This window comes from Odontesthes bonariensis, chromosome 9 (assembly GCF_027942865.1).
Source record: "Odontesthes bonariensis isolate fOdoBon6 chromosome 9, fOdoBon6.hap1, whole genome shotgun sequence".
Lineage (NCBI taxonomy): Eukaryota > Metazoa > Chordata > Actinopteri > Atheriniformes > Atherinopsidae > Odontesthes > Odontesthes bonariensis.
The window spans coordinates 14,952,456-14,978,508 of record NC_134514.1 but is presented as its reverse complement, the minus strand read 5'-3'; the positions used below and the strand labels follow the sequence as shown (position 1 = coordinate 14,978,508).

The 26,053-nt window shown below is 38.0% G+C and overlaps 1 protein-coding gene across 2 annotated transcripts in view; it reads left to right on the top strand.

Moving 5' to 3' along the window:
- Positions 1 to 24,794, top strand: part of LOC142388249 (neprilysin-like) — a 40,837-nt gene extending 16,043 nt beyond the window's left edge. For both annotated transcript variants that reach the window (XM_075473289.1, XM_075473290.1), the window contains exons 5-23: positions 9,902 to 9,982; positions 10,776 to 10,871; positions 10,961 to 11,079; positions 11,171 to 11,239; positions 11,782 to 11,916; positions 13,235 to 13,336; positions 13,427 to 13,563; positions 13,723 to 13,816; positions 16,136 to 16,264; positions 18,553 to 18,651; positions 18,745 to 18,822; positions 19,040 to 19,143; positions 19,513 to 19,571; positions 19,673 to 19,792; positions 20,189 to 20,322; positions 20,730 to 20,795; positions 21,694 to 21,789; positions 22,261 to 22,337; positions 22,530 to 24,794. In XM_075473289.1, the coding sequence (XP_075329404.1) occupies positions 9,902 to 9,982; positions 10,776 to 10,871; positions 10,961 to 11,079; positions 11,171 to 11,239; positions 11,782 to 11,916; positions 13,235 to 13,336; positions 13,427 to 13,563; positions 13,723 to 13,816; positions 16,136 to 16,264; positions 18,553 to 18,651; positions 18,745 to 18,822; positions 19,040 to 19,143; positions 19,513 to 19,571; positions 19,673 to 19,792; positions 20,189 to 20,322; positions 20,730 to 20,795; positions 21,694 to 21,789; positions 22,261 to 22,337; positions 22,530 to 22,629 (1,895 nt within the window). In that variant the 3' untranslated portion in view covers positions 22,630 to 24,794. The remainder of the gene's footprint in view (positions 1 to 9,901; positions 9,983 to 10,775; positions 10,872 to 10,960; positions 11,080 to 11,170; positions 11,240 to 11,781; positions 11,917 to 13,234; positions 13,337 to 13,426; positions 13,564 to 13,722; positions 13,817 to 16,135; positions 16,265 to 18,552; positions 18,652 to 18,744; positions 18,823 to 19,039; positions 19,144 to 19,512; positions 19,572 to 19,672; positions 19,793 to 20,188; positions 20,323 to 20,729; positions 20,796 to 21,693; positions 21,790 to 22,260; positions 22,338 to 22,529) is intronic.
- Positions 24,795 to 26,053: the final 1,259 nt, after the last annotated feature.

Here is a 26,053-nt window from a genome sequence, read left to right as displayed (position 1 = left end):
GTAATTTATGCTTTGGGGGTTTCCCCCTTACTTTTAGAGTAGTTAGAAAGCTGATGTTAATGGAAGTTATTCTCTCCCACAGAGGACACTGCTTGTGAACAGCCTAAACAGCCTTGTTTTTATCCTGGAGTTGCGACGCGTTTGCATGATATGAGACAGAAAGTAAAGCAAAGTATTTCAGACAGAAGATGACAGGAAGTGCTGCAGAAGTGTACACTATAAGAAACTCGTGCTCACACATGCACATTGGGGGGGGTTTAGCAGAGTGATTGTCTTTGAACCAGAACGTTGCTGGTTCGATCTCAGACTTCCCCACTGTTGATGAATCTTGTTCACCTTCACTTTAAAGTTACATGTAATCTATTTTCATGTGTGAAACACAGTATGTTTCTTCTTCGTGTGTTTATTTTCCTTACAAAAGTTTAAAGCAGTGACTCACCACTTCCAAACAGACTCAACTGAGTTCACTTTCTGCGCAATTTGCAGCTTTTACTTGAAATAAACTCATTTTTTTTTCCTTCATTATCACACAACTGAGTCAAAACCTGCATCAGTAAAAACAAAAAAGCAAGGGAAATGGTTAGCGGAATGAGAAGCAGTCGGGGTTAAAATGACAATGCTTTGAGGAGAAGCTCAAAATTTGGATTCTGCATCATGCTGGACATAATGCCTCAGACATCAGGTGGCACAAAATCAATTCTCAAATAAATCCTAACGTACACACACATTGGTTGACAGAGAATGTGTGTGTTTGTGTGGGTGTGTGAAAGAGAATTAAAGGGTAAGCCTTTGCTATGCTTAAACATTAGCACCAGGCAGTCAGTAATCCAATCACACACTCATGATCTGTGCCCTTTAGCAGGAAGCGCCCTGTGAAGGGTCTCTATCTAAGGGCTTCATTACAATTAAATGAGCACATAAATAGTGCTTACATGGTAATGAGAAAATGGGTGGATTAGAAAAATTAAAGGGTAGAAAGAGGTGAGCAGCATTCATGCAAGACGTAAAGCGGGTGGATTATTGTGGAAAATATATTTCTGAGAAAAGTTCTGAGAAGATAAAGGATCATTATGAAAGATTTAGTACATTGTTATACTGACTGGAGAGTGTGTATTTGGAAAGACTTTGTTCAAGATGCTCTGTGCTTTTAGCATATTCCTAAAGTAATGACCACTACTTTGTGCCTCCAAGTGTCTGCTTGAGCATGGTCATACCATTTCCATAGAGAGCTGTCTGGGAGATGCTTCTTTTTTAACAGATCAAATTGGATGAGTTCAGCAATTATTGAGAATAGAGATACAAAATGACTCTCGGACAGATTAGTGTTGTCTTGGCTTTGATTCATTCTCAAAAAAGCTCCCTTATGGATCAGAGTTGATTGCATGTGGAGACGGGGGAGTTCTTTATCAATAAGAGGTCTAAAAAGGCAACAATTCAAGCAAGGGAGATAATGTGGCAAAAAAAACAAACAAACAAACAAAAAAAGAGGTGAATGAACAAGCAAAAATGATAGACAGTGGAGCTGTAAAAAAATCATAGCTTCAGTTATCGCTACAAACTGCAAAAATGGAAGGAGAAAAAAATAGTGTTTACACTGTTAAGCCTACGCTGATAGCAGCTGTGGCCAGAGGCATTTTCAATTTGACCAGCCTTCTGACTTATTTTCAAATGTGATATCAAAGGAACACTTCATGGAAGAAAACTTCATATTAACATTAACTTGCACTCTTGGGGTAAACATACTGTATTTTGAGTTTTAACACAGCAGCAAACATCTATCTTCCATGTCGAAGGGAAAGGAAAATCATTCTCCTTATGGATGTGGTGTGAATGCGAGTGCATGCAGTTCAGGGAATAAACCTAAAAATCATGCTCAGAGGCTCATGTTTGAGCCTTTAAGAATGATTAATAAGGCGATGGCCAAAGGTTAAAGTCACTGTACCCTTACAAAATGCATATTGGGGCAAAACTCAGGAATTCAGACATTGATTATTTCAAAATGTCACATAAATGTCCAAAAGATCCAAAGTCATCTTTGTGACCTGAAAACCTCACTGGGTGATCGTTCAGAGTGTCTCGGTTAGGAAAGATTATGGCAGAGTTACAGCATTGTGATCGTATCCTATTTGGTCAGATACTTAACTGGATGCTCACCTTGAAACTTTGGTGACTGTAGATTTTCTGAGCTGCCAGGTTGATGGTGTGTGTGTGAGAGAGAAACAGCCACATTTTAGAATTTTGGGTTCTCCACAGTTATGTCTGCAACTTTGAATCATAATCAACAAAACTCTTTGCCCAAAGTCTTCGCTACCTAGTACTGCATAAAGTACATTAAATAAGTCATCATATTATATAAGTATATTGACAGGCATACTGGAGTGTAAACTGCAACTTGACTGGCAGAAGCAGACAACTATGGGTCATTATTTCCAGTTATTGCTTGGGCATACATGGTTTCAAGTGGAACTGGCACAGCAGCATATATTGATAGGTGCTTACGTGCACTCATGCATCAAAACTCATGGGATGGTATTTCAGTCAGTTAATGTGGTGGAATATCCTTCTGTTAAACATCCGATCTCACTGTGACTTAGGTGGATTTTCCACAGGCTGAAAACAAGACTAATAGCAGAAACCCAATGACAGGCTACCACTTACGCTACACAGGCACTATAGGTTTACAGGCCAATATCTCTTAGATTTTTCTTTTGTTATTAATGTAAACCAACTTAAAGCATTACAAGAGAATTTTGGAGATTTGGCTTGCCCTACAGTTGAGAGATGCAAATACAGATGATACAGAGCACTAAAGTAAACATCTGGAGTATATACATGTTTTTCATTAGTTTTATTACAGGAATCAACCACAGTTTCAATCTCTTGATGTGCAGCCTACACAGAGAAGAGGGGGAAATGATCATTATCGTAGTCTTTTCATGAATAGACACCTGCATGCCTGCAGCTTCAAGACAGATTCAAGCAAATTGAACAAGAAAGAACAAGAGAGTTAATCAGTTATAAGTTACCAATAGCTCCACTGAAGCTAACTCTGCATCTGTCTGTCATCCTCTTTTTTTGTCGTCTGAGCTCTCTCCTGCAGTAAAATTCAATCTGATGTTTATTCTTGTCCCATGTCTAGCTTATAAACTTTCTTGTCTAGTCTTTCCCTCTCATAGTGTTGTCTTAGGTCTCTTTGCTGCACCTGAGTTTTTCTCTTTCTTTCCTTAACTTGTACAATTTTTCCCTCCTCAATTATATTATGGCAAAAGTGTGTCGTTATCTTACTGTCCTGTTGCTGGTGTTTTACGTGGTACCATAAAGCAAATTGGTGTTGGACTGGGCTGAAAACCAAAGCTCTGAACGGCGGCATTGCAGCCTCAGGGTGAAAAGAACTCTGAAAAAAGAGATTGCTTTATTGTTGTGTGAATTGAACATTAGATAAATAGGTCCAACTTAAACAGAAAAGCAGGTCAAACTTCCTTTTGATGATATATAAAGGACCAGAGCTTTTAAATATTTAGCTATCCCTTTGGTGTGAAAGCAGCTTTGTAAAGTCTCCTTTTGAGGTAACTCAAGTTTCTCAGAAGAGGTGCGTTTCTGCACGATAAACCTGGTACTTCATACTTTGTTCTCTCGTTGGCATTGCCTGCGTGAGATGCCAAAAAAAGATAAAATTGAATGATTTGTTTATTTCAAGTATACACATTTTTGTGTGGATAGTTGGAATTTCTGACCTATTTCAGGAATTTGGACCAAGGTAATAGTCCCAACCCAAAGGAAAAATGAACAGTGTTTTTGGCATGCTGATGGCGTGAGCTAGCAAGATAATGCTGCAGACCAGCTCTTCCATTTTTACTACATTAGATTCACATTAAATCATTATGGAAACTTTGCAGGCTCTGCAGTTGACAGAGGTTTTGTACATTTTTCAAAAACAGGCCTTGGGTCTTTACAGATGTAAGTATATGACGTAAGCACAAGAAAAAGATTTATAAATGCTTATGGTCTGCCGTGTCATTCGATCACTCTAAGTTAGAAAATAGTGTTTTTACCATAAGTTATGCCATTAGAGTTGTGTTTTTAAGACATTAGAGTAAAGAAAGGGATTAATCTTGCCTTAAATGTACTCACTGCTTTATCTTACACTCTCTGTGACTGACAGTCCTGACATTATAAACTAGAAGAGAAAAAAAATCTTGTCTTCCTCCACTTCATTTTTTGATTCCAACTTACAGTGACATAAGTGATGTCTTTTTGGACTCAAGGGAGAGTTTGTTGTCAGCTCCCTGTGTAATTTAAGATCCATCCTCTTTCCGGTATTGATCCTGGTGTTGCCTTGAGATGAACAGTGTGATGGTGCTTATCCATTGGTGCAACATTTATGAGATAACAGTGAGTGACAGGCAATACTGAAGTTGTGTTTAGATCTGTGAAGGCTTGTCAAAGTCAAAAGGTTACCCTACTTACACCATAACCCTTTTTAATACCTTTTTATTTTTTTTAAAGTGTTCTTGTCGCTACCTTGTCAAGAGTCAAATGGGATGAGTGATGGGATAAAAAGTCTCCCTGCCTGTTTCTTTGAAGCTCTCTAATGGTTCCTGATTTACTTATTGTGAATGATAACATTTTTTTAAAAACTACAGTATTGTATTGCCTGAAAACGTGCATGTAAATTCTCGGCATATCCATAAGAGACACACAGTACTGTCACCTTGAGCAGAAAAGCATCCTTGGAAAGGAGCATTTTTGCTCTGCTAGCAGAATGAAATTCCTTGAGCATGAGGCTGTGAAGGGAGCCCCCCCCCCCACCGCAGATCATTACTCGCTTGCTTGTCGCTTGTTGACTTTGGAGATGTTGTAGGAGGAGACAGCTGCTAATGGCTCTTCTCTTTTTCTTTTCTACCATCATCTAAATTCACTTTAAATATCACGGAAAGCATTGTTTCTTGAAACGGATAAAACTTATAGTCCTACCAATATTGTAAATTATGTACATTATTCTACTACCAGAACAACTTTAAATATGGAAAAAGTAATTACCTGGATCCTGATCCGAGATCTAATGTTTATTACTTCTAAGTTAGGACCTGTCCATCAGCAAACTACTCATACCTTCAATTATCCTGCTGTTGGTGCTGTTCTTTTGCTTTTGAAAAACACTAAATGTGTGATGAAAGCAAACAGCCAATAATCAGTGTTGAAGACGAGCAGTGAAAGGAGAGGAGATGCTGGCCGCTGTCCCTGCCTCCCAAGTTTCATAATGAAATCTGAGGTGGGACAATAGGTGAAGAGCAGTTGTGAGCTCACCCAGCTCCTTGCTGGTGTTTTATGTCTCCTTGCAAGCTTAATTTTCAGCTTCTGGATATTGGATGCTTACACTATGTGCACTTGTCTGTTTTATATATGTGCATATTTTGTGACTAAACAGCATACAGAACGTTAAACAGAAGATATATCTGGGTGATATAGGACTCTATGAAGTTGTACTTTCTTAGGAGAGAGCCTGACTAGCTTTTCTCTTTGCACTAAACTGTTTTCTGGAGCAACCTACTGAGCAAACAGATTTAAGTAAACTATTGGCAAGCTCCACAGAATTTATTCCCCGAAATACAGAACTACGCCTTAACTCAGAAATGTTTGAGAGATTTGACCCAGGTTTAAGCTTACAGCACATCCTTTTCTGCCATCAATTTGAATCACTGCAGTTTAACAGTAAGTGTTTTGTATAGTTTCTTGCATGCCGTTGTATTGCATTAGAAGCGGGATCGGTTTGGGATGTTGGATTATAAATGCTGGTTTTTGCCTTATCATTTCTTCTGGTGAACTAAGAGGCACTTGCAAAGATACTTTATTCTAAAATCCTATTTTTTTTTTAATATTCTGTAAAGACAGAGGGAGAGTGAGAAACTGGCACACATTTGGTTCTGAAGCTCATAATGCAGCTTAATGTGGCTTGCAAACCTGATTGTGTCAACATGCAGTGAATGCAGAGGAGGCTGTCTGAAATGTTAAGCTGGCACCCATGATTCATGGAATCGTAAGTCTTAACCAAGTCCCCCCTGAGAAATACTAAAACATACTAAAGACAAACAGTAATGCTAGAGATTTCAGTTTACTTTTTACTAATGCATACGTCTACAATTCTAGTATAAACACAAGAAATAATTACACGCTTTACATATACATCAACTGAATAATTTGTTGCACAAATAAAAATGTAAATGTACATGGATTCCTAAGAACATAAATTTTTAAAATGTACAATACACAAAGGCTGTTCCTTTCTAAACTGTCATAAACCATAACAACAACAATCAAGAGTCCAGCCATTTACATACATTTTGCATGTACTGGAAGTTTATTACAAGGCAGTTAGTCTTCAGAGATTTACATCATGTATTATTCATTACACGATCCCTGTAAAGCAGTGACACTGTTAATGATTAAAACTCTGCCAAAGTCCCCGAAGTGTAGAAACGGCAACATACTGATGAACCCAAAAGAAGAAAGAAAAACAAATTTATCTCTGTTCAAGGGTCGAGAATGAACTGTCATGCTCAAAGAAAAAATAATCTGTCTTGTCTGTTATGACATTTGTTGTACAATGTGATATATTTCTCACATTAATCTTTGGCATAACTAAGCATTGCTGTGTCTCTGAACGTTACCAGGTATTATGGAGTCACATGAAAGCACTGGGATAGAAAACCACATGCTGTAAATCATAACTGGCAGGAACTTGTTGATGTGACTTTGTAAGAATTTCAACCAACGACAGAACATGTAATTACCCCCACGCTATTGGAAAACTGCTGTAATAAGCTCATTCAGCCTTTGTGGTTACAAGTATTATAGAAGGAATTGTTTATTTTTATATGTGAAACACAAACTAACGTCTGAACTCTAGCTGTTTGGGATACGGTATGTCTAAGAAGGTGTTGTATACACCTATATCCTAACATAACATAACATAACATGACTTAGTGTGTGTGGGCGTTAGACTAAGGCTTGATGATGTGAAGATTTATTCACGTTCTTCATTATGTTTGGTACTGCTCATTCCTCTTGAAGGAAATCTTACTCCGTTAATCTATACCCTGCCTCAAGGTAGCAGAGGAAAAGTGTGTGGTCCCGTTGTCCTCCCCCTTAGTCAAGCAAGTTTACAACCTCAACACTTATCACTCATTTTGATTAGCTGTCTACCTAGAAGCACTGTTTAGCCTGAGGCTGAGCTATGCTGATCCATATGCCAACAACAGGTGTTGAAGAGGCAATAAAAACAAGCAATGGTGTTCACTCTTGTTATCAAATGGCCTTTTACTGCAACACCTTTGGATTTGTGACTCCCAGTAGTCAAAGTATCTGCTCCTTAAAATTAAGTAAAACTAAAAGTACCACTCTGTGAAACTACTCATGTAAAAGTAAGTCTTGCATTTAAGATGTCTTTTTTTATGTAAAAATGCACAAACATCATTAAAACAAAACAATTTATTATATACTGCAGTTTGTTGTTACTATATATCATAAAACTGCAGCTTGTCATTAGAATTGTATAAATAGTAAAGCAGGATTTCTCTGTTCAGTAAAGGTAGAGCTTATTTATGTATGTAAGAATCAATTGATTTTATATTCTAAAAAAGAAAATAATTCTGAAAATATTGAGAAATGGAAGGCTACAAAGATTTCTTAAACCAGAAAAACTGCCAAAATTTTTAAACAAAGCCTTTCTTTTACAACTCCCCATTCGGATTGTATGTCCACATGGACGTGCTCATGCTCGCATGATTACCCAAGCTGACTTGCATGCTACAAAAAAAAATTAATAAAGTAGTTGATACATGTAAAGCCCAGGATGAAAAAGCTATTTACTCGTCTTTATTTAAATGCTTCACATGTCATGTTGTCAAAAGATTTTGAAAACCGCAACCTGCATACTTAACAATCAAAGCAATTCAACCTATTTAAGCACATGCTGTTGGCTAAATAGATGCTTGGTTACCACTCTATTTCCAGTTCAAAGCATCCTTGCAGTTATGAGTTACAGTAATGAAGCAGTCTTGTGTTTTTGTCAAGTTCACAGTAGCCTAAAAGGTTTTCCAGTTTTGTCAGATAATTGTATTGTTTACACAATAGACCATGTCTCTCTTAACTGCACCAAGTTACGCTTAACATAGTAATTTATATGCTAAACTGTTTTTGAAAAAAACCCAAAAATAAGTCGCTTTCTGTGAATCCAGCACATCAACATTGCGCAGCAGGACTCTCATAGATACGATCATGCTGTTTTGAGATCCTTTTAGATAGTTTAGACCATTGTAGATGAAATACTGTGGATCAACTTGGTGACGCTTGCAACTTAAATGTGAGGTAAATTATTGAATTAGTGACAGGACCAGCTAAGCCTTGCCCTGCTGTTATCAGGAAGCCTTCATATCAGCAACCAACACTGGGACTCCATGTGGCTTTCAGCCAGAGTTCCATCAATGACTGAATTTACTGATGTTGATGTGCATTTTACTCCGTCTGTTGTCGAACTCACTTTTTGCCTGTCTTTTATAGTATTCCATCTTCTTTCTTTAGTATGCCTTTCTGTGTAAGCAGTTGTTGCCATTGTTGGTGTTATCACTTTCCCCGCAGAGACTGCTGCTATCACGTCCAGCTTTTTCTGAACTCAAAACACATATACGCTCATCTGCCTTGATAGATCAGCCAATAGTGACAATAATTTCTGCAGGTTGAAACACTCCACAGGAGGTTTGGGGATGTAGTAGTGCGGTCAGCCTACTTGAGTTGCTATTTGCTACAGGTTGATTTATTTTACAGTTTGAACAAAATGTTTCTGCCAACTACAGCTTTAAGAAAAAAAATTTGGGGGGTAAGTGATGCTTTATGTGTAAAATCCCTAAAATCATTTTCAATTGTTCTTTGTTAAACAATCTACATTTACTAAGTAAAAAGTGTCCAGAGTTGTCTGATAAATGTTTTTAATTAGGATTAGAATGTGTGTTAGGTAAAAGGAAAATGGCATTAATTGAAAGGACTCAAGTAGCTCACATTTATCCTTAAGTACAATGATTGAGTAGATGTACTTATACCTATAATTCATCAGGTCCACCACTGGTGGCTCTTGTTTGCTTTCTACCTTTCTTGCTGTGACGTTAATACTCTTAGTTCACCATCTTCACCAAAGCTGCTATGAATTGTAACTGAAAGTCAGTGCATGTTTCCACTCCCAGCCATGACTAAATGAGCTTAATCTCTCCAAAAAACGATGGACTGTAGAGCAGCTATTAAAGATTCAGTGTTTTAATTATTCCAGTCATTCAAAGGAAAGACTGGCCATTAATATGAGAAAATATTGTTTATATGCTTTTCTGGGTTTTCATTACAAAAGTCCAGGGGATGCAATGTTGAAAACCTTTTTATATCATCTGGTTTATACATCATCAAGTGGACCTGATATCTATTTGCACAACTGCCAAAATAATAGTCTGTTTATTATAAGAAGGTCAAGATTAAAGCCTTGTTTCATCTGTGGAAACCTGCACTGTTTTCATTGGTATAATCAGCTTTGATGTTTAATCATTTTATTCAAGCTTGATAAGAGATGCTTTTTCCAGAATAATGTCCCCATTCTTGATTGTTCTTTCAGCAGGCAATAGTACACTATCACTTTATTTTTGATGACACTTAAGGACAAACTGTCTTCATTTAAAACAATTAATTGCATTGGAGCAGCCTTTTTTTTTTAACCCACAATGATGAAAATAACTCTACATACTACTTGAAGTTATACCTCGCCCACCTTCCGCCATCACTTGTCTACATTACCTCAAGTGCACTTGTTCTTTCTTTGTATTTTCCTCACTTTATGCTTGTTTTGTTTGTGCTCCATTTGCAGGTGTCCTTGAAAAAAATGTGGAGGGGGAAGCTGCTGCCCTCACCAAGGCTAAGACTCTTTACAAGTCCTGTACCAATGAGAGTGAGTCAGCAGGCATAAGATGTTAACATAGGCTAGTCCTTTTTAAAATCTATTGCATGTATTTTTTTTACCCTGCTTTGATGGTTGTGTGTTTCATTCAGTTTATTGTATTACCAAACCATTACAAAAATGTATTCATTTTTCAAGAGACAAGTTAGTCAGTATGTGTACATGGCAATGGAAAGAAAAACAGCTATTGTGTTGTTCTGACTTCCATAATACACATAAACAAGTCCGACCTTAACTGTACTAAATTGAGCTTTTTAAAATTGGACTAACACACCAATGCAGTTTGATTTATACATATACTGTATGTATACACTCAACTAGACTCAAATGGGCTTAAGCTCGAAGTACATGGTCCAAAGTTCCACCTTTCTGTAAAAAAGTGTAAGTGTGTATCAATACAGCCCAATTCCCAACAAAGCTGCTCTCATTCACATGTTTTTCTGTTATTTTTGTCAGATATCTAAACTCATCAGAAACCGATTTAAAAACAGCCCATTAAGACCATGTGTCAACTCATTTTATAACCACAGCATCATCTGACAAAATCACCTTTAACTAACTTAAAGACAATTATGTTGTAAATTCAGCTTACATGTACAATAATGTCCCACAGAGAAAGTTAAAGGCAGCAGAATGTCATGAATGTTTCCTGCCACGATGCACAGGTGTCGAACAAACTTCAGTTAATAAAGCAGTTTTGCTCCCATGCATAAAAACCATGACAAGGACAGTGGTCCAGTAAAATGGCCCAGTCGACCTGTAACGGCTCTATGTCTTATTTAAGGTTTAATTGAACTCAGAGGAGGATCTCCTTTGCTCGACAAGCTGCCCGACATGTTTGAGTGGCCCATAGCTGTGGACAACTGGGAGGCAAACTATGGTATGGGATATTTTTTCACATTATTACACAGTGTGATGACATTTATGGCATTTCTTTCTTTTTTAATCTTCTTCGTCTTATTTCTTCAGGGAGAATCTGGAGATTGGAGGATGTAATTGCCAGGTTAAATGAGAAGTATGGAACTCAACTCTTGGTTAACTTTTTTGTTGGCACTGATGACAGGGACTCAAACTCGCATATCATTCATGTAAGTGCACAACTGTAACTGGAAAACCCTTCTCTCTATTCATATGGCCTCTTGACCTCATCAACTATCTTTGTCGTCCTTGGTTTCTCAGTTTGACCAGCAGACGAGTCTCGGCCTATTGTCCAGAGATTACTATGCCTGCACTGGTCCCTATGCAGAGGTGCGCTTACATTTCACATGTATACACACACATATGTAACATAATTAATACAAAATGAAAGCATCTCTGTGTATTCATTTGGGTCAGTGCCACTCAGTTTGGTTCCAAGTCTCCTGCAGTTTGATACTGGAAACACAGTGCATGACAAATGAAGGCATCAGCTATAACATCAGTACAATAATGATTTAACTTTTTGTTTGTTTGCAGACTTTGTACACTTAACATGCTCTCATAAGCAAGTGTGTGTGTGCTGACAAAAAAACATGCCCGGAGGAAGCAAGTGGTGATTAAAATCAAAAAGGGAAACAGAAAATTTGGTTCTGTCCCAATCCATACCAGATGTTGTGTGATTGAAGCAGACATCCTCTGCTCTGGTTTTACTTTACAGTTCACCATCAGTCGTGATTGATATGCAGAAAGCAGCACTTGCAGTAACTAAACTTTGCTTGAGAATGGCTCACTGAGTTTATCTGTGTATATGTGCATGCTGTTACCTCCAGTTTTGTTTATGGACGTACCATTAACAGGCGTGTGTTTCACAGGCATGTCGGGCCTATGAGCAGTTCATGATTGACCTGGCGAAGCTGATTCGCTCTGACCGGGGACTGGACATCAATGAAACCAGCATTAGAGAAGAGGTGGCACGAGTTATGGACCTAGAGCGGGACATTGCCAATGTAAGCATTGAGAAGACCAATGAGGATGAAAATTTATATTGTTGCTTTTGAAAAATGCAACTTTCCCTTTAAATGCAATTAGGCATTAGCACCACATAGCTAACCAGTGTAAGCAACACTGGAATAAAGCACAATACCAACACACTGTTACACGTGAACAATCAAAGCAATTCAACCTATTTAAGCACATGCTGTTGGCTAAATAGATGCTTGGTTACCACTCTATTTCCAGTTCAAAGCATCCTTGCAGTTATGAGTTACAGTAATGAAGCAGTCTTGTGTTTTTGTCAAGTTCACAGTAGCCTAAAAGGTTTTCCAGTTTTGTCAGATAATTGTATTGTTTACACAATAGACCATGTCTCTCTTAACTGCACCAAGTTACGCTTAACATAGTAATTTATTACTGCTAACTAAACCCCGCTTTAACTTCAATTCAGTTAAGTTGCTAAGTCAGCCAAATCACAACAAATGTAATCTCAAGGCACTTTAAAACCTCAGATCTGTGAAATCTGTCTGTATCTCTTTTGTGAAACTTATACTTAAATCACATCGTGTGTGCAAGGCTTTTTAACCTTTAACCTTTGCAGGTACATTTAATAAAGCCAATTAGGATGGCTCTATTACAGCACCCAAAGACTCTTGTACCTCTAAAAGGCTATTGGAGATGTAGAGGGGCGAAACACTCTTCATATGTCTGTATTTAATTTCATGCTATAAGTGCTTAAACCTTTAGAGTTGGTGTTGGCTGGAGCTCTGTGAAACACGGACAGCTTGATATTTTCACAGATAGCTCTCATGCTATAAATCGTCTCTTTGTCCTCTATACATGAATACTAATTATTCTTTGGGAAGCAGGGAGAATGAGTAACAATGCAAACCTTTGCTTTTGCTTGTGTTTTTTAGTTTTACCCAGCACTTGTTTTTTTGTTAGCTGTATGAGCCTCCTGTCGCCAACTTGTTACTCACGCTTCTCTCCTGTCAGCGTGTCGGAAAAAAAGCTGTGAACCAGTCTGATCCTAGCATGACTTTTCTCAGACATCAACAGGTTTCTGCTGTCCAGTTTTGTCATTCTGAGCTGGTCGCTGCTCTGCTCTGCTCTGCTCTGCTCTGCTCGCTGACATGCTTCTCCTTTACTCCAGTCGGCGGCTCATTTTTAAAAAGTAGTCAAACTGTTCGAGCACTGACATGTACAGACCTAAGCCCTTCTGGGATTCTAAACACGTTTGGTGCTTCTTAAGCTTCACTGAAAGTGTACATGTATCAGGAAACAACAGAGTTGTGATGGCATTTTTGATTTTTCTGTTTTGTTTTTACCAAGGCCACTGATACTCCAGAGGATCGGAACAATCCAGTGTTGCTTTACAACAAGATGGAACTGGGAGACCTAAACGCCAACTTCACATTTGAGGTTGAATCAAAGGTAAAAATCAACTCTCTACAAGTCAGAATGTGTTGGTTGTGTTTCACTTTTATCTTTCTAATGTTTTTTTGTTTTTTTCTCAACCTGAAGGTATTCAATTGGAGTTACTTCACAGCTAAGATAATGGATACCGTCAACATCAACATTCCTGACACAGAGAAAATCATAAACTACTCCCCCAACTATTACAGAAGACTAAACCTCGTCTTGGCTAAATACACCAAGAGGTCTGCATGTTTATATGAGTCTGTATGTGTGACTGAGTCTATGTGTGTGGAGGTCAGAGCGCATGGCATGCATTAAAAACATCTGGTCACCCATTACTGATACACCATGGCTTTGTGTGAGCAGGAAAGCCTTTTTAACCATGCTTCTCCTCCTCTCAGGGATCTGCAGAACTACATGGTGTGGCGTTTTGCTATGAACATGGTGGTGGGCCTGAGCAAAGTTTACAGAGACACCAGGAAAGCTTTCCGCAAGGTACACAACCATAGCCCTGGCACTGACTTGGTCTGTAGTTAAACACAGAACCCAGTATTCAGGACTTTGACATTTGGATATAAATATGAAAAATTGAATATTACAAAGTGGTACGCATTTTATGAGGACTTTCATTTTCTTGCACGATTCTTTGAATGTATTCAACTGTGTCTTCTCTGCCCATGCAAAAAGCCCATGACGGCAGCTTTATTGGCTTCATGGGAGATCTTAAATTCGTCCAGTGTCCTGCTGATCCTTTCTGCTGCATGGATAGCTTTGTGGCTTCCTCTTAGCCTCTCAGAGTCTAGAAGGAAAAGAGCTGTGACTGTCACATACGCACAGCTGTCTTATCTTTTAGTATTGCCTTTGTTTTCTTGTGCAGTGTTGTGCAGCTGTACTACAGTGCAACTTAGAATTTATAGTGTGGCTCTAGTTCCACAAATTACTGAAATTCCTCTCCCAAAAAAATACTGATGGTCCATAGTCCGAAAAATGTTGGACAAACAATAGATGCTGATTAAGAGTAAGATTGCCTTTTGTACAAAGTCGACAAATGTCTTTGTTCCTTACTAAACCATTTACAGTGTTAATTCCAAAATGCCGAATTCCAATTAATGTCATTTTAGGATGGATGCTCGCCAGTTGCATGATAGTTTGCATGATAGACATTACCTAAGCTTGTTTTACTGAGAGATCCCATGACATGTATTGGGTTAAACTGATACTAGATGGCTTTCTTTATTTATTAGTATAGCATATTTACAATTGTTGACCAATTGAAGACAAAAAAAATTGTTCCAAACAGGTTTTATTGTGTAAAATCTAAATTCAAACTATTAAAACAGATGTAGCCAATTTATCCTGCTAATAAATATTGATTATCCCAGAGGAAGCAATGAAAAAACACAAACCATTAATGCCATTAACTGCCTTATTTGAAGCAAACATTTAGGAGATGTGGAGACATGACCTGGCATTTTGTTACATAAAAGGATTGTAGATTACAGACCACGGACATCACTATCAGTTCATATAAATAAAAACCTTGTGCCACATCACAAAATTTAGACCTGGTCAAACATTGCTAAACATGAGGATTCCTTTAGTTCTCAGTTACCACAATTCTATATCCAAAATGTAAAAGCTTCACAAAATCAGACAGATTAAATTACCTTTTCCAAAGCATCTAATTAAAATCCTACCTTTTTTATGCATATACATCTAATCCATTCAATGTTTTGGTGGTAGCCATGCTAGTATCACTGCCATCTGCTGTTAGACAGAAAATAATCATCATAACTTCAAATGCTGACAATTTTAACCTACCTTATCTTCTGAAGTTGAAGTTTCAGAGACAGACACAGCCTGAGCAGTCGCAGTCACCTGCTCATGTCGTCTCTTTGCTGTTCCCAGCCCATCGTTATCACTTTTGCATTTGTTTTTCACTGTTTGAGAAAATTAACATGGTGTGATAATACATTAAAAGGAACAATTGGTTTAATGGTATTGTCAATACAAGTTAGTTGGAACCACGCTGCTAGTGACATTACACTTAAAAGAAGATTTGGATTCAGTTGCTGTGCCAGCATCTCATCCCCACGGCTCAGTGCTGAGAGCCCACAAGCTATGCTAGATGGACGAACTGACTAATTTACTACACATTCACAAATTGGTTTTGCATTTCAGCAGCAGTTCAGTAACTTTTAGCCAATTTAGAGTTTGGCTGGAGTCCAACCGTTCACTAAGCATACCCTAGCTTTTCCTATGGTATAGTTCAAGTAAATGATCACAGTTAAGCTAAATGGCATGTATCTTCCTTTTAATATACAGACTGCTGTTTAGAGCTTCAGACCTAAAGTCGGTCATTAACACAAGTCCTGTGTTTAAGAGTGGGGTAGCTATCCTCTGCCTGCCTGTGTTACTTGTTGATAAATGAGGACGCTATATAACATTTCCTGTCCATTTTTAATTTTTGCACAGCCAGTGCACCACCTACTGAAATACAGGGATAAATGCAGCTGCAGACCAGTTCTCTGATCAAAGGGACTGGATCTTTTTATCAATCATCTGTATTGTCGAGTTGAAAATGTGAACATATCAAATAAACTCTAGATTTTGATTCATTTTACTTATCTATATTTTATAAATCTTTTCATCCTCTTCCAAATCATTTCCCTTCTTCCCCATTCCTTCAAAGCCAAAGTGTAATGGAAACGTAAAATGTGGTTGCAAAGAATTGCCATGAGTCTCTTTAACCAATTTGCTGACTTGATCATCCTTCATCTCTAATTGATCTATGTCTCGTTGATTTCCCTGCAGGCTCTGTCTGGCACAACGTCAGAGGCAGCTGTGTGGCGACAGTGTGCGCTTTATGTCAACAGCAACATGGAGAAGGCTGTAGGACGGCTGTATGTGCAAGAGGCCTTCTCTGAAAAGAGTAAAGAACTGGTCAGTAGAAGGGGAATGAGGCTTAAGTTTATTAGATAAGACTAGATCTAATTCAAGGTCGAAAGCTGTTGCCAGTACTTTTGATATTAGTACATATGTGAAAAATGTTATGCCATGCTCCTCTTTCTTTTAAACGCCATTTTGAACTGATAACACCGAATTGTATCTGCAGGACAACACAAAAGTAATGTGGGTGATTTTGTATTCATAAATACAGAATGAAAACATGTGTTTCAGGCTCATCTGACTAAATGTGTTATTGTCACCTCTGTGCATCAGTCCTGTATTTTTCGCTTGCATCCACTGAAAGTGGCTGAACAAGGTGTTCTTGTTATCATGCTCACACCACCCACACTGTAAATCTCAACTTTGTTCCTGTGAGTGTGTGTTTGTGTGTGCAAGCTTTGGCACGTGACTATGTACAGGTGTCACATTGCTCGTGTGCAAGACCCCGTCTGTCGTAATTCTAAGTGTCTCAGATACCATAAATTTCTGTCATCCTTGGGGTGTTTGCCTACTCTGGCATTTAGATCTCAGATCCAACTCCCTGCTGTCTGTGCGTGCTTGTGTGTGTTTGGTTAAGTGAAAAATCACACACAGCTGTTTTGAACATGCAACTAACTACAAATCATCACCCATGTCCTTAATTGCATGGCCACGCAGTAAACACGAGTGTGTATAAGTGAGTTGACCTGCGACTCTCACACATGCTTTAGTCCTCACAAACCTTCCTTAGGCCACACAGACACATGTTAAAATGCAGGTTCATCCACTTGGTCATCAGTTCAGTGTCCATTTTTTAACCATCCAGGACCATCAAGTGTGGATGGACAGTCTTCAGTGAATAAAAAAATTTGAGCCCAATACCAACTTTTTTTCTGCTGGCTTTGGTCAGGGCTGAATGTTAGGCATAGAGTAATAGAATCAAGTAAGAGCTTTTAGAGAAATACTGAAGCTAAACTGAATGTTATTTCATAATAGAAAACAATGTATGCATCCACATGATCCAATCTCTTGAAGGGAGTTTAGAGAAAACTCAGTGTTGCAAACCACAGCCTGCTGTTGGAAGCCATGAGTTGTTTTGGCAAGGGGTCTGCCGCTGTGATGAGCCACAGGGATGCCTTATGATGTGGTCTTGAAGGACTAGAAAGACCTGGAAAGCGACCTTCAGTGTCACTGCGTTTTTTAAATTTTACATCTATCTGGCTTTTATTGGCTCAGGCTTTTTTTATGATTCGCTCTTTTTTTGTTTAGTGCATGTCTAAAATGTCTGACCGCGGGCAGCGTCTGCACAGCATTGTATCATCATGGTGGCAGTTTGTATCTCTGTATGCTTTTACATATTTTAAATGTAGTAATTCCACTGCAATACATCAAAGAAACTATCATATAAACTTACACCACAGATTAACACCACAGCGCAGCCCCCCCCCCACTGAAAATCAAGCTTTATTTTTAAGATACCACTGCTCTGACCAAATACTCTGAATACCTACATAAAATATTTGATCAGTTACACACATTTATGGGATTAAGACCATTTAAATAACTTGTTAGCTTAATGTAGTTGCCTCATTAGTTTTGACTATCTCTCCTCTAATTAGGAGTGCTTAGACTCAAGATAAATGTAATTACTGTTAATTTAATCTATAACTAATGAATTGGCCTTTACAAAAATGAAAATTTTCGGACAAGATTTTGTTGAAATACATACATGAGTATGTGGATTTGTAGCTAGAGTAGCGCTTTTACTGTGGAGAAGTTTAAAACGACAAAATGAACAAAAGATGAACATTTCCGGTTGGCATGTTCCTCCATCACTCTTATTAATGCATTTCTGTTTTTATGATTTTGTAACGCTTTCAACTTAACTTACTTAATCTTAGCAACTGTTACAAAAAAAATATTTATATTCAGGCATTTTTATTAATTCATTCAAATATTATTAAACTAGAAAGGTAACCCAAGATCGGCAGACTCCTATGCAGAGGATGTGTAACCCTGAGCTGCTCATTGATGTGAATATATAACGAGGCCTAATTCAAGGGAAGTGTGTTTTTATGACTTTAATTCATAATCAGTAGTAAGACTGTTTAGCATGCTTTGTATGTTCTTTGACCCCCTCTGTTGGCATTGGGAGGAGAACCTCCCACACTGCAGAAATAAACAAGCAGATTATGTTCATTTTGACATTTTTTGGGAACATTTTATCATTGCATGTCAGAGACATATTTCTGACTGTTGTCGCTATTTGTTTGTGTGTGTGGCTGCGTTTCTGTGGAGATTAGATGGAGGAGATGATTAAAGACATTCGAGAAGTGTTCATTAGTAACCTTGATGATCTAAGCTGGATGGATGCAGAGACCAAGAAAGCGGCTGAGGAAAAAGTAAATATTTAACAACAGCAATCTTCTTTTTTTTCTTTAGAATATGTGACAGCTAAGGCATTTGCCAAATTTTTCATCTGTTTTTTTGTGCAGGCCCGAGCTATTCGCGAACGGATCGGCTATTCTGACGACATCATGGATGAGAAATACCTTAACAATGAGTACAAAGATGTGAGTGTCTGGAAAAAAAATGCAGTTATCTTTTTCATCATTCGCTGAATGAATGTAACAGAATACAGAGTAGCCTGAGTGAAGCCACATATCAGGTCTACGAAAACACCCCAATGATTTCTTGGCTTTTATGAGTTGCTGGCAAATATATGACCAAGTGTTGATGGCTCTCATCACCGCTAATCCTCCTGTTTCTCTGGCTGCGTGTTGGTGTTAGCTGAGCTACAGTGCAGAGGAGTACTTCGAAAACATCCTACAGAACCTGGAGTACATGCAGAAGAAACGCCTGAGGAAACTCAGAGTCAAAGTCAACAAAGAAGAGTAAGATATCCCACTGGGGGGTTGGAATTAACAGGCTTATTCCAGATGTGATGTGATTTAAAGCTGCAGTTGTAAGTATTAAACGCACCAGTTAAAAATGACTTTTCATTTGTGATGCTTGTGGTGTGACCCGCTGCAGTATCTACCTCATTTTCAGCTCAGTGCATTCACTTTCTCCCACACAAACTCCCACTCACATATAGAGTTCAGCTTTATGTGGCAGGAGAGCTAACATTGGCCGGGGTATTAATAACTGCAGGTTAATTTGAATGTTTTAATGTTTTAATTTTAATAAAAAATGAATTTTGCCGTGCCTCAGTGCTTCTTACTTTACCACCATATAATTCCTTCGTCCTCATTTGTCTCCAGGTGGGTTACTGGAGCTGCTGTTGTCAATGCCTTCTACTCATCTAGTAAAAATCAAATAGGTATTTCACAAGTGTTTGGACAAACGCATTCATTCATAAAAGACACAAGACGATAAAATGACATTTTTAAAAACGTTTTTTTTTTTTATTCCTGCTGGCAGTGTTCCCCGCAGGTATCCTTCAGCCACCTTTCTTCAGCAAGGGCCAGACTAAATCTCTCAACTTTGGAGGCATCGGCATGGTAATCGGTCACGAGATTACACATGGCTTTGATGACAATGGTATGATTTTCCACTCTGTTGCTCTCCTTTCCTCATGGGGGGATTTTTGGCAGATTACATTTGTCTTTGAATAGAAATATTTCCCTTGTAACTGGTACCACTTCAGAAAAGGAAAGAGCCTTGGTATTCAATTCATGCGTTCTGACTCAGGACGTTTCTCAACGCATTCATTTCCAGTGGGTCATGTGAAGTTATTATTTTCCACTTCAGAGACGTCAGTATAGCTTTATACTGGTATTCACTGGTGGAAAAAGAAATTTTCAATTATAATCAGCTGCGTTTGAATGCTGTGAACAATGATGATGAATGGTTAGTCAAACAGAAGTTTCACAGCTTTTTTCTTGTTCATTATATTTTAGTGTCCCTTCTCCGACTTACTTGTTCTATGCTTTTTAGGACGAAACTATGACAAGGACGGTGACCTGAAGGACTGGTGGACACCAGACTCCACTCACAGATTCCTGGAGCTGTCAAAGTGCATTGTTGATCAGTACAGCAACTTCTCTTGGGACCTGGCAAACGGACTACATGTACGTCACCGCAGGCACTCTTTTCTCTTAATGTTTCCTCAATTTTCTTCAAGGATTTTATCACATTTTCCAGAAACAGTTTCTGAAATATGCTCATAAACCATGCTTTATCTTATTTATTGGTTTTCTAGCTACCGTTGCCAGCTTATCCTTCTGTCATTTCTCTCAGTTTTGCAGCTTCATCTCTTCTCCACTCCAGACTTTAATATTTTCTGTTGACTTATGAGTGCCTTTCCTTCTGTTTGTCTTTCCTCCTCTGTCTTTTTCCTTTGAACAATGGTTCTTTTATCCCCTGGGAAATGACTTCTTATATCCCAAAAAAGTGATATCTGTGATTTGCTGAAATAGAGGAAAAATTAGTATCCCTTTCTTTTTTTGTGCTCTCTATCCCTTTATTCCCCCTCCAGTTAAATGGTAACAACACTCTCGGGGAGAACATTGCTGACAACGGAGGGATTCGGCAGGCATACCAGGTAAAGAGTTTGAAACAAAGGAAGAAAAATGTTTTATTTTTTACAGATAGAGAATACTTTGTCTCTGTCATCTCTCTGCTAATAATTGATAAATAGCTCATTTTGTCAGGTCACTGACTGGTTCATTGACCGTTGTAAACACATTTCACCATCACGTTGCTGCTGATTCTGTTACCTCTGACTCGGGGTGAGCAAAGAAAGGTTATTTGCAGACAACAGACCTGTTATGTTTTAAATGCTGTTTTTAAAGTGTCACAATTTGGCATATGTATTATTCAGCCAAACATATGAAAGTTTCAACAGGAGAGTTTTAACTCATTTAGAGTAACCAATGAGAAGTTTAGAGACAGTACTTTCAGAAAGAAGATTTAAAATCACATCAATATTAATACACATCTGCATAAAAGATGCAGAATCTCTAAGTAAGGGAAGGAGTTTTTGGTACTAGCAAGAAGATATTGCGTGAAGAGCAAAATACCTTGAGTGTATTGGCCAAAAAACGATCCCAAATTTATTCTCTAATGATGCTGACTGATTTACAAAACTAGGAGTTTTGGATTGGATATCTGTTATTTGATATCCAAATATATGCCGGATACATTGCCATTTCCTCCAGAGACATATTTATTCTTATCCTTAAATTGTTTAACATCTAACATGCCTGTATTGTTCCTTTTTCCCAAATATATCACAGAAAGTTAGTAAATGGTATGCTGTGATATCTTATCCCAAATTAGATATACTTATAGCTGATGTAATTCACATTTACGCACATCACTGTCATTTATCAATATTGCAATATGGAATCCCTAATCTTTAGAAAGTATTTTTTCTTTCAATTAGCATTGTTTATTTTTCCTTGATGAGATTGCGAAGAAAGATTATGCCTTTTTTGTAGGCCTACAAGAACTATGTGAAGAAGCACGGAGAGGAGCCCGCGCTGCCTGGAATCGAGCTTTCCCATGATCAACTCTTCTTCCTAAACTTTGCTCAGGTAATCATTGGCTGATAACATTCGGGGAGAATGGGGTAAGTTGAGCCGATGGGGAAAAAGTGGCAATATCTAGGAAACCATAAACAAAACTAATCATGTAACCATTGGTTTTAGAAGTGATAGTTCACATTTATCTTTCTGTCTGGAAAGAACATGAATAGATTTGTAAGAAAGATTAAAGCAAATTGAAAAAGAAAAAAAATCAAAGATTTAAAATGTCACTCTTGTTTACTGAAATTTGAAATATTCAAAGCTTTAGTTTGTCTGAAATGTTAATTTACCTCTGTGTAGACCACGAAGCATGAAATGAAAAAATGTGTATCTGAGGAACTGTGTAAAATGACTTTTTTCCAAAACATGGTTTGTGGCTTGAGAATAATCCGGAACAGGTTACAGTGGTTAAAATGTCTAAATGGTAGGCTATATTGCAAAGTATTGTCTATTACAGTAATTCCTGTCTGTCTTTTTCAGGTGTGGTGTGGAACACACCGACCAGAGCAAGCTGTTAATTCCATTAAAGTAGATGTACACAGTCCAGGAAAATTCAGGTAAAGTCAACCCAGCAGTGTTTCCTCTACTTCGATCAGCTCTGTGCTGCTGGCAAAGGGCAGGAAATAAATTACAGTGCCGAGCAAACATTTTAAAACCTTGATAGAATTACATTACATGCAAACTTCTGTTTCCCTTTCTAATAAAACAAGTTCAACCCCAACCATCAATCTTCTCTGTATGTTTCACAGAGTACTGGGCTCCCTTCAGAATTTCCAGGAATTTGCCAAAGCATTTAACTGCAACAAAAGCAGCTACATGGTCCCTGATAACGTCTGCCGTGTGTGGTGATCCAAAGACCTTTGGGATGGGTCGCCCCTGTCCCCCCTACAGTTCCTCTCCCCTCTGACTGTTGGAGCACTCACTGAGGACTACAGGGAGGTGACAGCTTCCCTTAGCTCTTTGCTGGATGGACCATGGCTGTTGGACTGACACTGCAGTATGCACTTCATCCAAGGGCAGCAGCGGACTGTATACTCACGCACGGACGGACGGAGCACTGTCTCTCCAACTCCGATACCGTCACTCATTCAGTCACCCTGATTATTTTCCTACTCACTGGATACAATCACTTCACATGTTTTAATTTTTATTAGTTTTCTTCTTGTCTCATTTCATACTTTCTCATACTCTGCCAGTATGTGTATGTGTGATTCAGTCAAAAATGCTGTTCAAGTAGTTGACTGTAGAGTGGCCAACAGAAAAATGTGCTCAACCCACTGATGTATGAATACACCACACACCCACTCACACATACTGTACATGCAACAGGGCTGACCACCGTATTGTAGGACTTGAGCTGTTCGACTCTCATAAAACCTCAGCCTGCTTTCAGGCTTCATCTACATGCAGTCACACTCTACAATGTATTTGTAATTGTCTCTGTTTATATATATGTATAAATATAAAGCTAGATTAGATCAATTATTACAGAAAATCAGAATTTATTTTACTAAATAGGCCAGTAAATATTTAGTCGTGGTCCCATACTACACAGTACTGATATGTAAATATATAAACAGAGACCATTACAAATACATTACAAATATATATATATATATATATATATATATATATATATATATATATATATGATGTTAAAGACTTTATTGCAGTTGACAGGGGCTGCTGTTCAGTAGCACAGTAAAGATAAAAAAAAATGAAGCCTTTAATATGACGGCTGGTCATATTTTATTTTTCATATGTTATTTGAGTGTCCTGTGTTTCTTTGTGGAGGTCTTTTTTATTTATTAGTATTTCATCACTCCCTGATGTTGGTCAAGCTAATTCTTATGCCTTATAGTTGAGCTACAGCCTGAGTGAGTATGTGTGTGGATTTGTGGAAGATCAAAGGATCTGAAAATGTGTCATTAAAGAAGTCATTTGGCTATTCCCCCATGCTTATTTACTTTTTCTTTTTTTTTTGAGGGAAATCTACTTTGCTCTAATGTCTACATGGTAGCCATCTAACAGCAAGCTTAGCTTAGCTTAGCATAAATGGCTATCCTGGCTCTCTCCATGGGGTAAAAATGCCAAACTATTACCTCTTAAACTCACAAATTAAAATAGTATGTTTTTTGATCCATTAGTAGAAAAGACTGAGTGCAAAGTCTAGAAGTTATAGAATGTTGTGGCATGAGGCAGCTTCATATCACATAGTCACTATGTGGAACAGCAACTTTGTTAGTCTTTACGAGTTGCCTAGCAACCTAACAGTTACGAAAACTATGGATATGGATATTATATGGATTAAAAGAAGACATGAAAAATACAAATGAGTGAACTTCGATTGATATAAGCCAACCATTTTTCTATTATTTTTATCTAAACAAACTGATGTAAGAGTGGAAGCCGCTCTCCACAATATTTAGCCGTCAGAAGAGAATACTGGACTCTCTGTATTTACTCTTGTTCCCCAGTTTGACATTAAAAGATAGTGTTACAGAAAAATCTAGTCATCTGACAACCTGTCACAGTGAGGCTTTTGAATGGATGTTTATAATGTTAAACTTAACGCATTCTCCAAATGAAGATTGTATCAATTCAGTGGATTCCAATTCAACAGTTCGATTACTATATTTTCCATGTCAACTGAGGCTGTGATACTAGATTGTAATTGAAATAATTGAGCTTGCCTTTTATATACAATATTTTAGTGCAATGAACAATATGCCATGACCAACTAGACCAGTTCTTCATACTTTATACAGCAACATTCATGCCCAGTCTTTATACTTTGTTGCCCAATTGTTTTGGTCTTTTGTGCAAATTTTGTTTTTCTTGGTCACTAGTGCTTGTGTCCTTAGGCATGTCTTTTTGTTGTCTATCTCCCTCTTTCACTCCACTTGTAGAAAGACAAATATACCTCAGTTGCCTGTATTTAGATATTTTATAATGATTGATAATCATCTTGAGGAGCATTTTTTTTTCTTTTAGAAATAAATCTTTAAATAACACGCCATGTCTGCTGGCCACTTTTTGATGTTAGATTATTTTTTTTTTAACTCTTGTCTACATACCAAAGTAGAAATTCTGCAGCATTTTGTTTTTGTTCTTTGTCAAAACTTAAGTCTGTGATGGATATTTTCAGTTTCTTTTCCACTCTCATGATGTTGTTGACTTAACGGGGGGGTATTAGGAATGTGGAGATTCACTTTAATTTGGAAATGTTCCTTAGAGTAAGGGAAAATCTTCATTTAAATGAGTCATTAGCCCAAACACTCCCTCCAACTAGAAGCATTAAGGGATTAAGAGTTAATTGTCAAATTGAACGTTAATGACACTGTAAACAAGTAAACATACAGTACAACATGCACATGCATAGCTGCTCCCACCTGGCCTAATGGTTAATATACTCAGTGGTGCAATGAACCCGCAAGCACATATTTTGTTACAGGGAACAGTTGTGCCTTCGCTGAAACTGGAGAGCCAAACTCTGGATGAACAGGCAATAATCTGAGTTACATTAGACAGCCAGAGAGAATCATATCGCACAGGACGAAGAGGACAGGGATGCCAACTGGGAGCAACAGAAATACAACGAAACTTTGAAGCCTAGGGTAAAGAATATCTCGAGGAATGAGGGAGTACCGCAGGAATAAGGGCCAACACACACAGTTGTGCAAATATACAAAAGTAAAGCAGGGGATTTCTTGACCTTTATTTTGTTTATTTCTTCATTTTTCTGTAGATTTTTTTTATCAAACCACAGCGTATAAATTTCAAGCAATTAGTGGTTTGTGCCACATTGTTACAACTAAACGACTCTAATGTGAATACATACCTCTCATCCGTGGAGGCAGCCAATGGCATTTTTAGGGGTGGGGGTGCATGCTGAATTCCACTGAATGTCACCAGAGTGGCAGTCAAATTAGTTGACTTGGAAAATCAACAACAGAACACTTTTCCTGCAGTTATTCATAATGTTTGCTTCTTCACTTACTCTTTTTTTACTCATCCAAGTATTGTTTTCAGCTCTGTTTCTCTTGCCACTGCTTATAGACAAGCTTTTCCTTTTGCTCCTACTGGCTGGTAACACTTTGGCAGAAAACTGAAAGTTCACACCACCCACTTTCCTCGTGCTTTCACCCCCCCTGTCATTAGCCACTATGCTACTTTACCGCCACAGCTAACATTACAACACCTCAGCATGTTCCTGGGAGGCTCGACAGTGTTTTGCACTTGGAGTACTATAAACTGCTGAGGTTTTATCCCA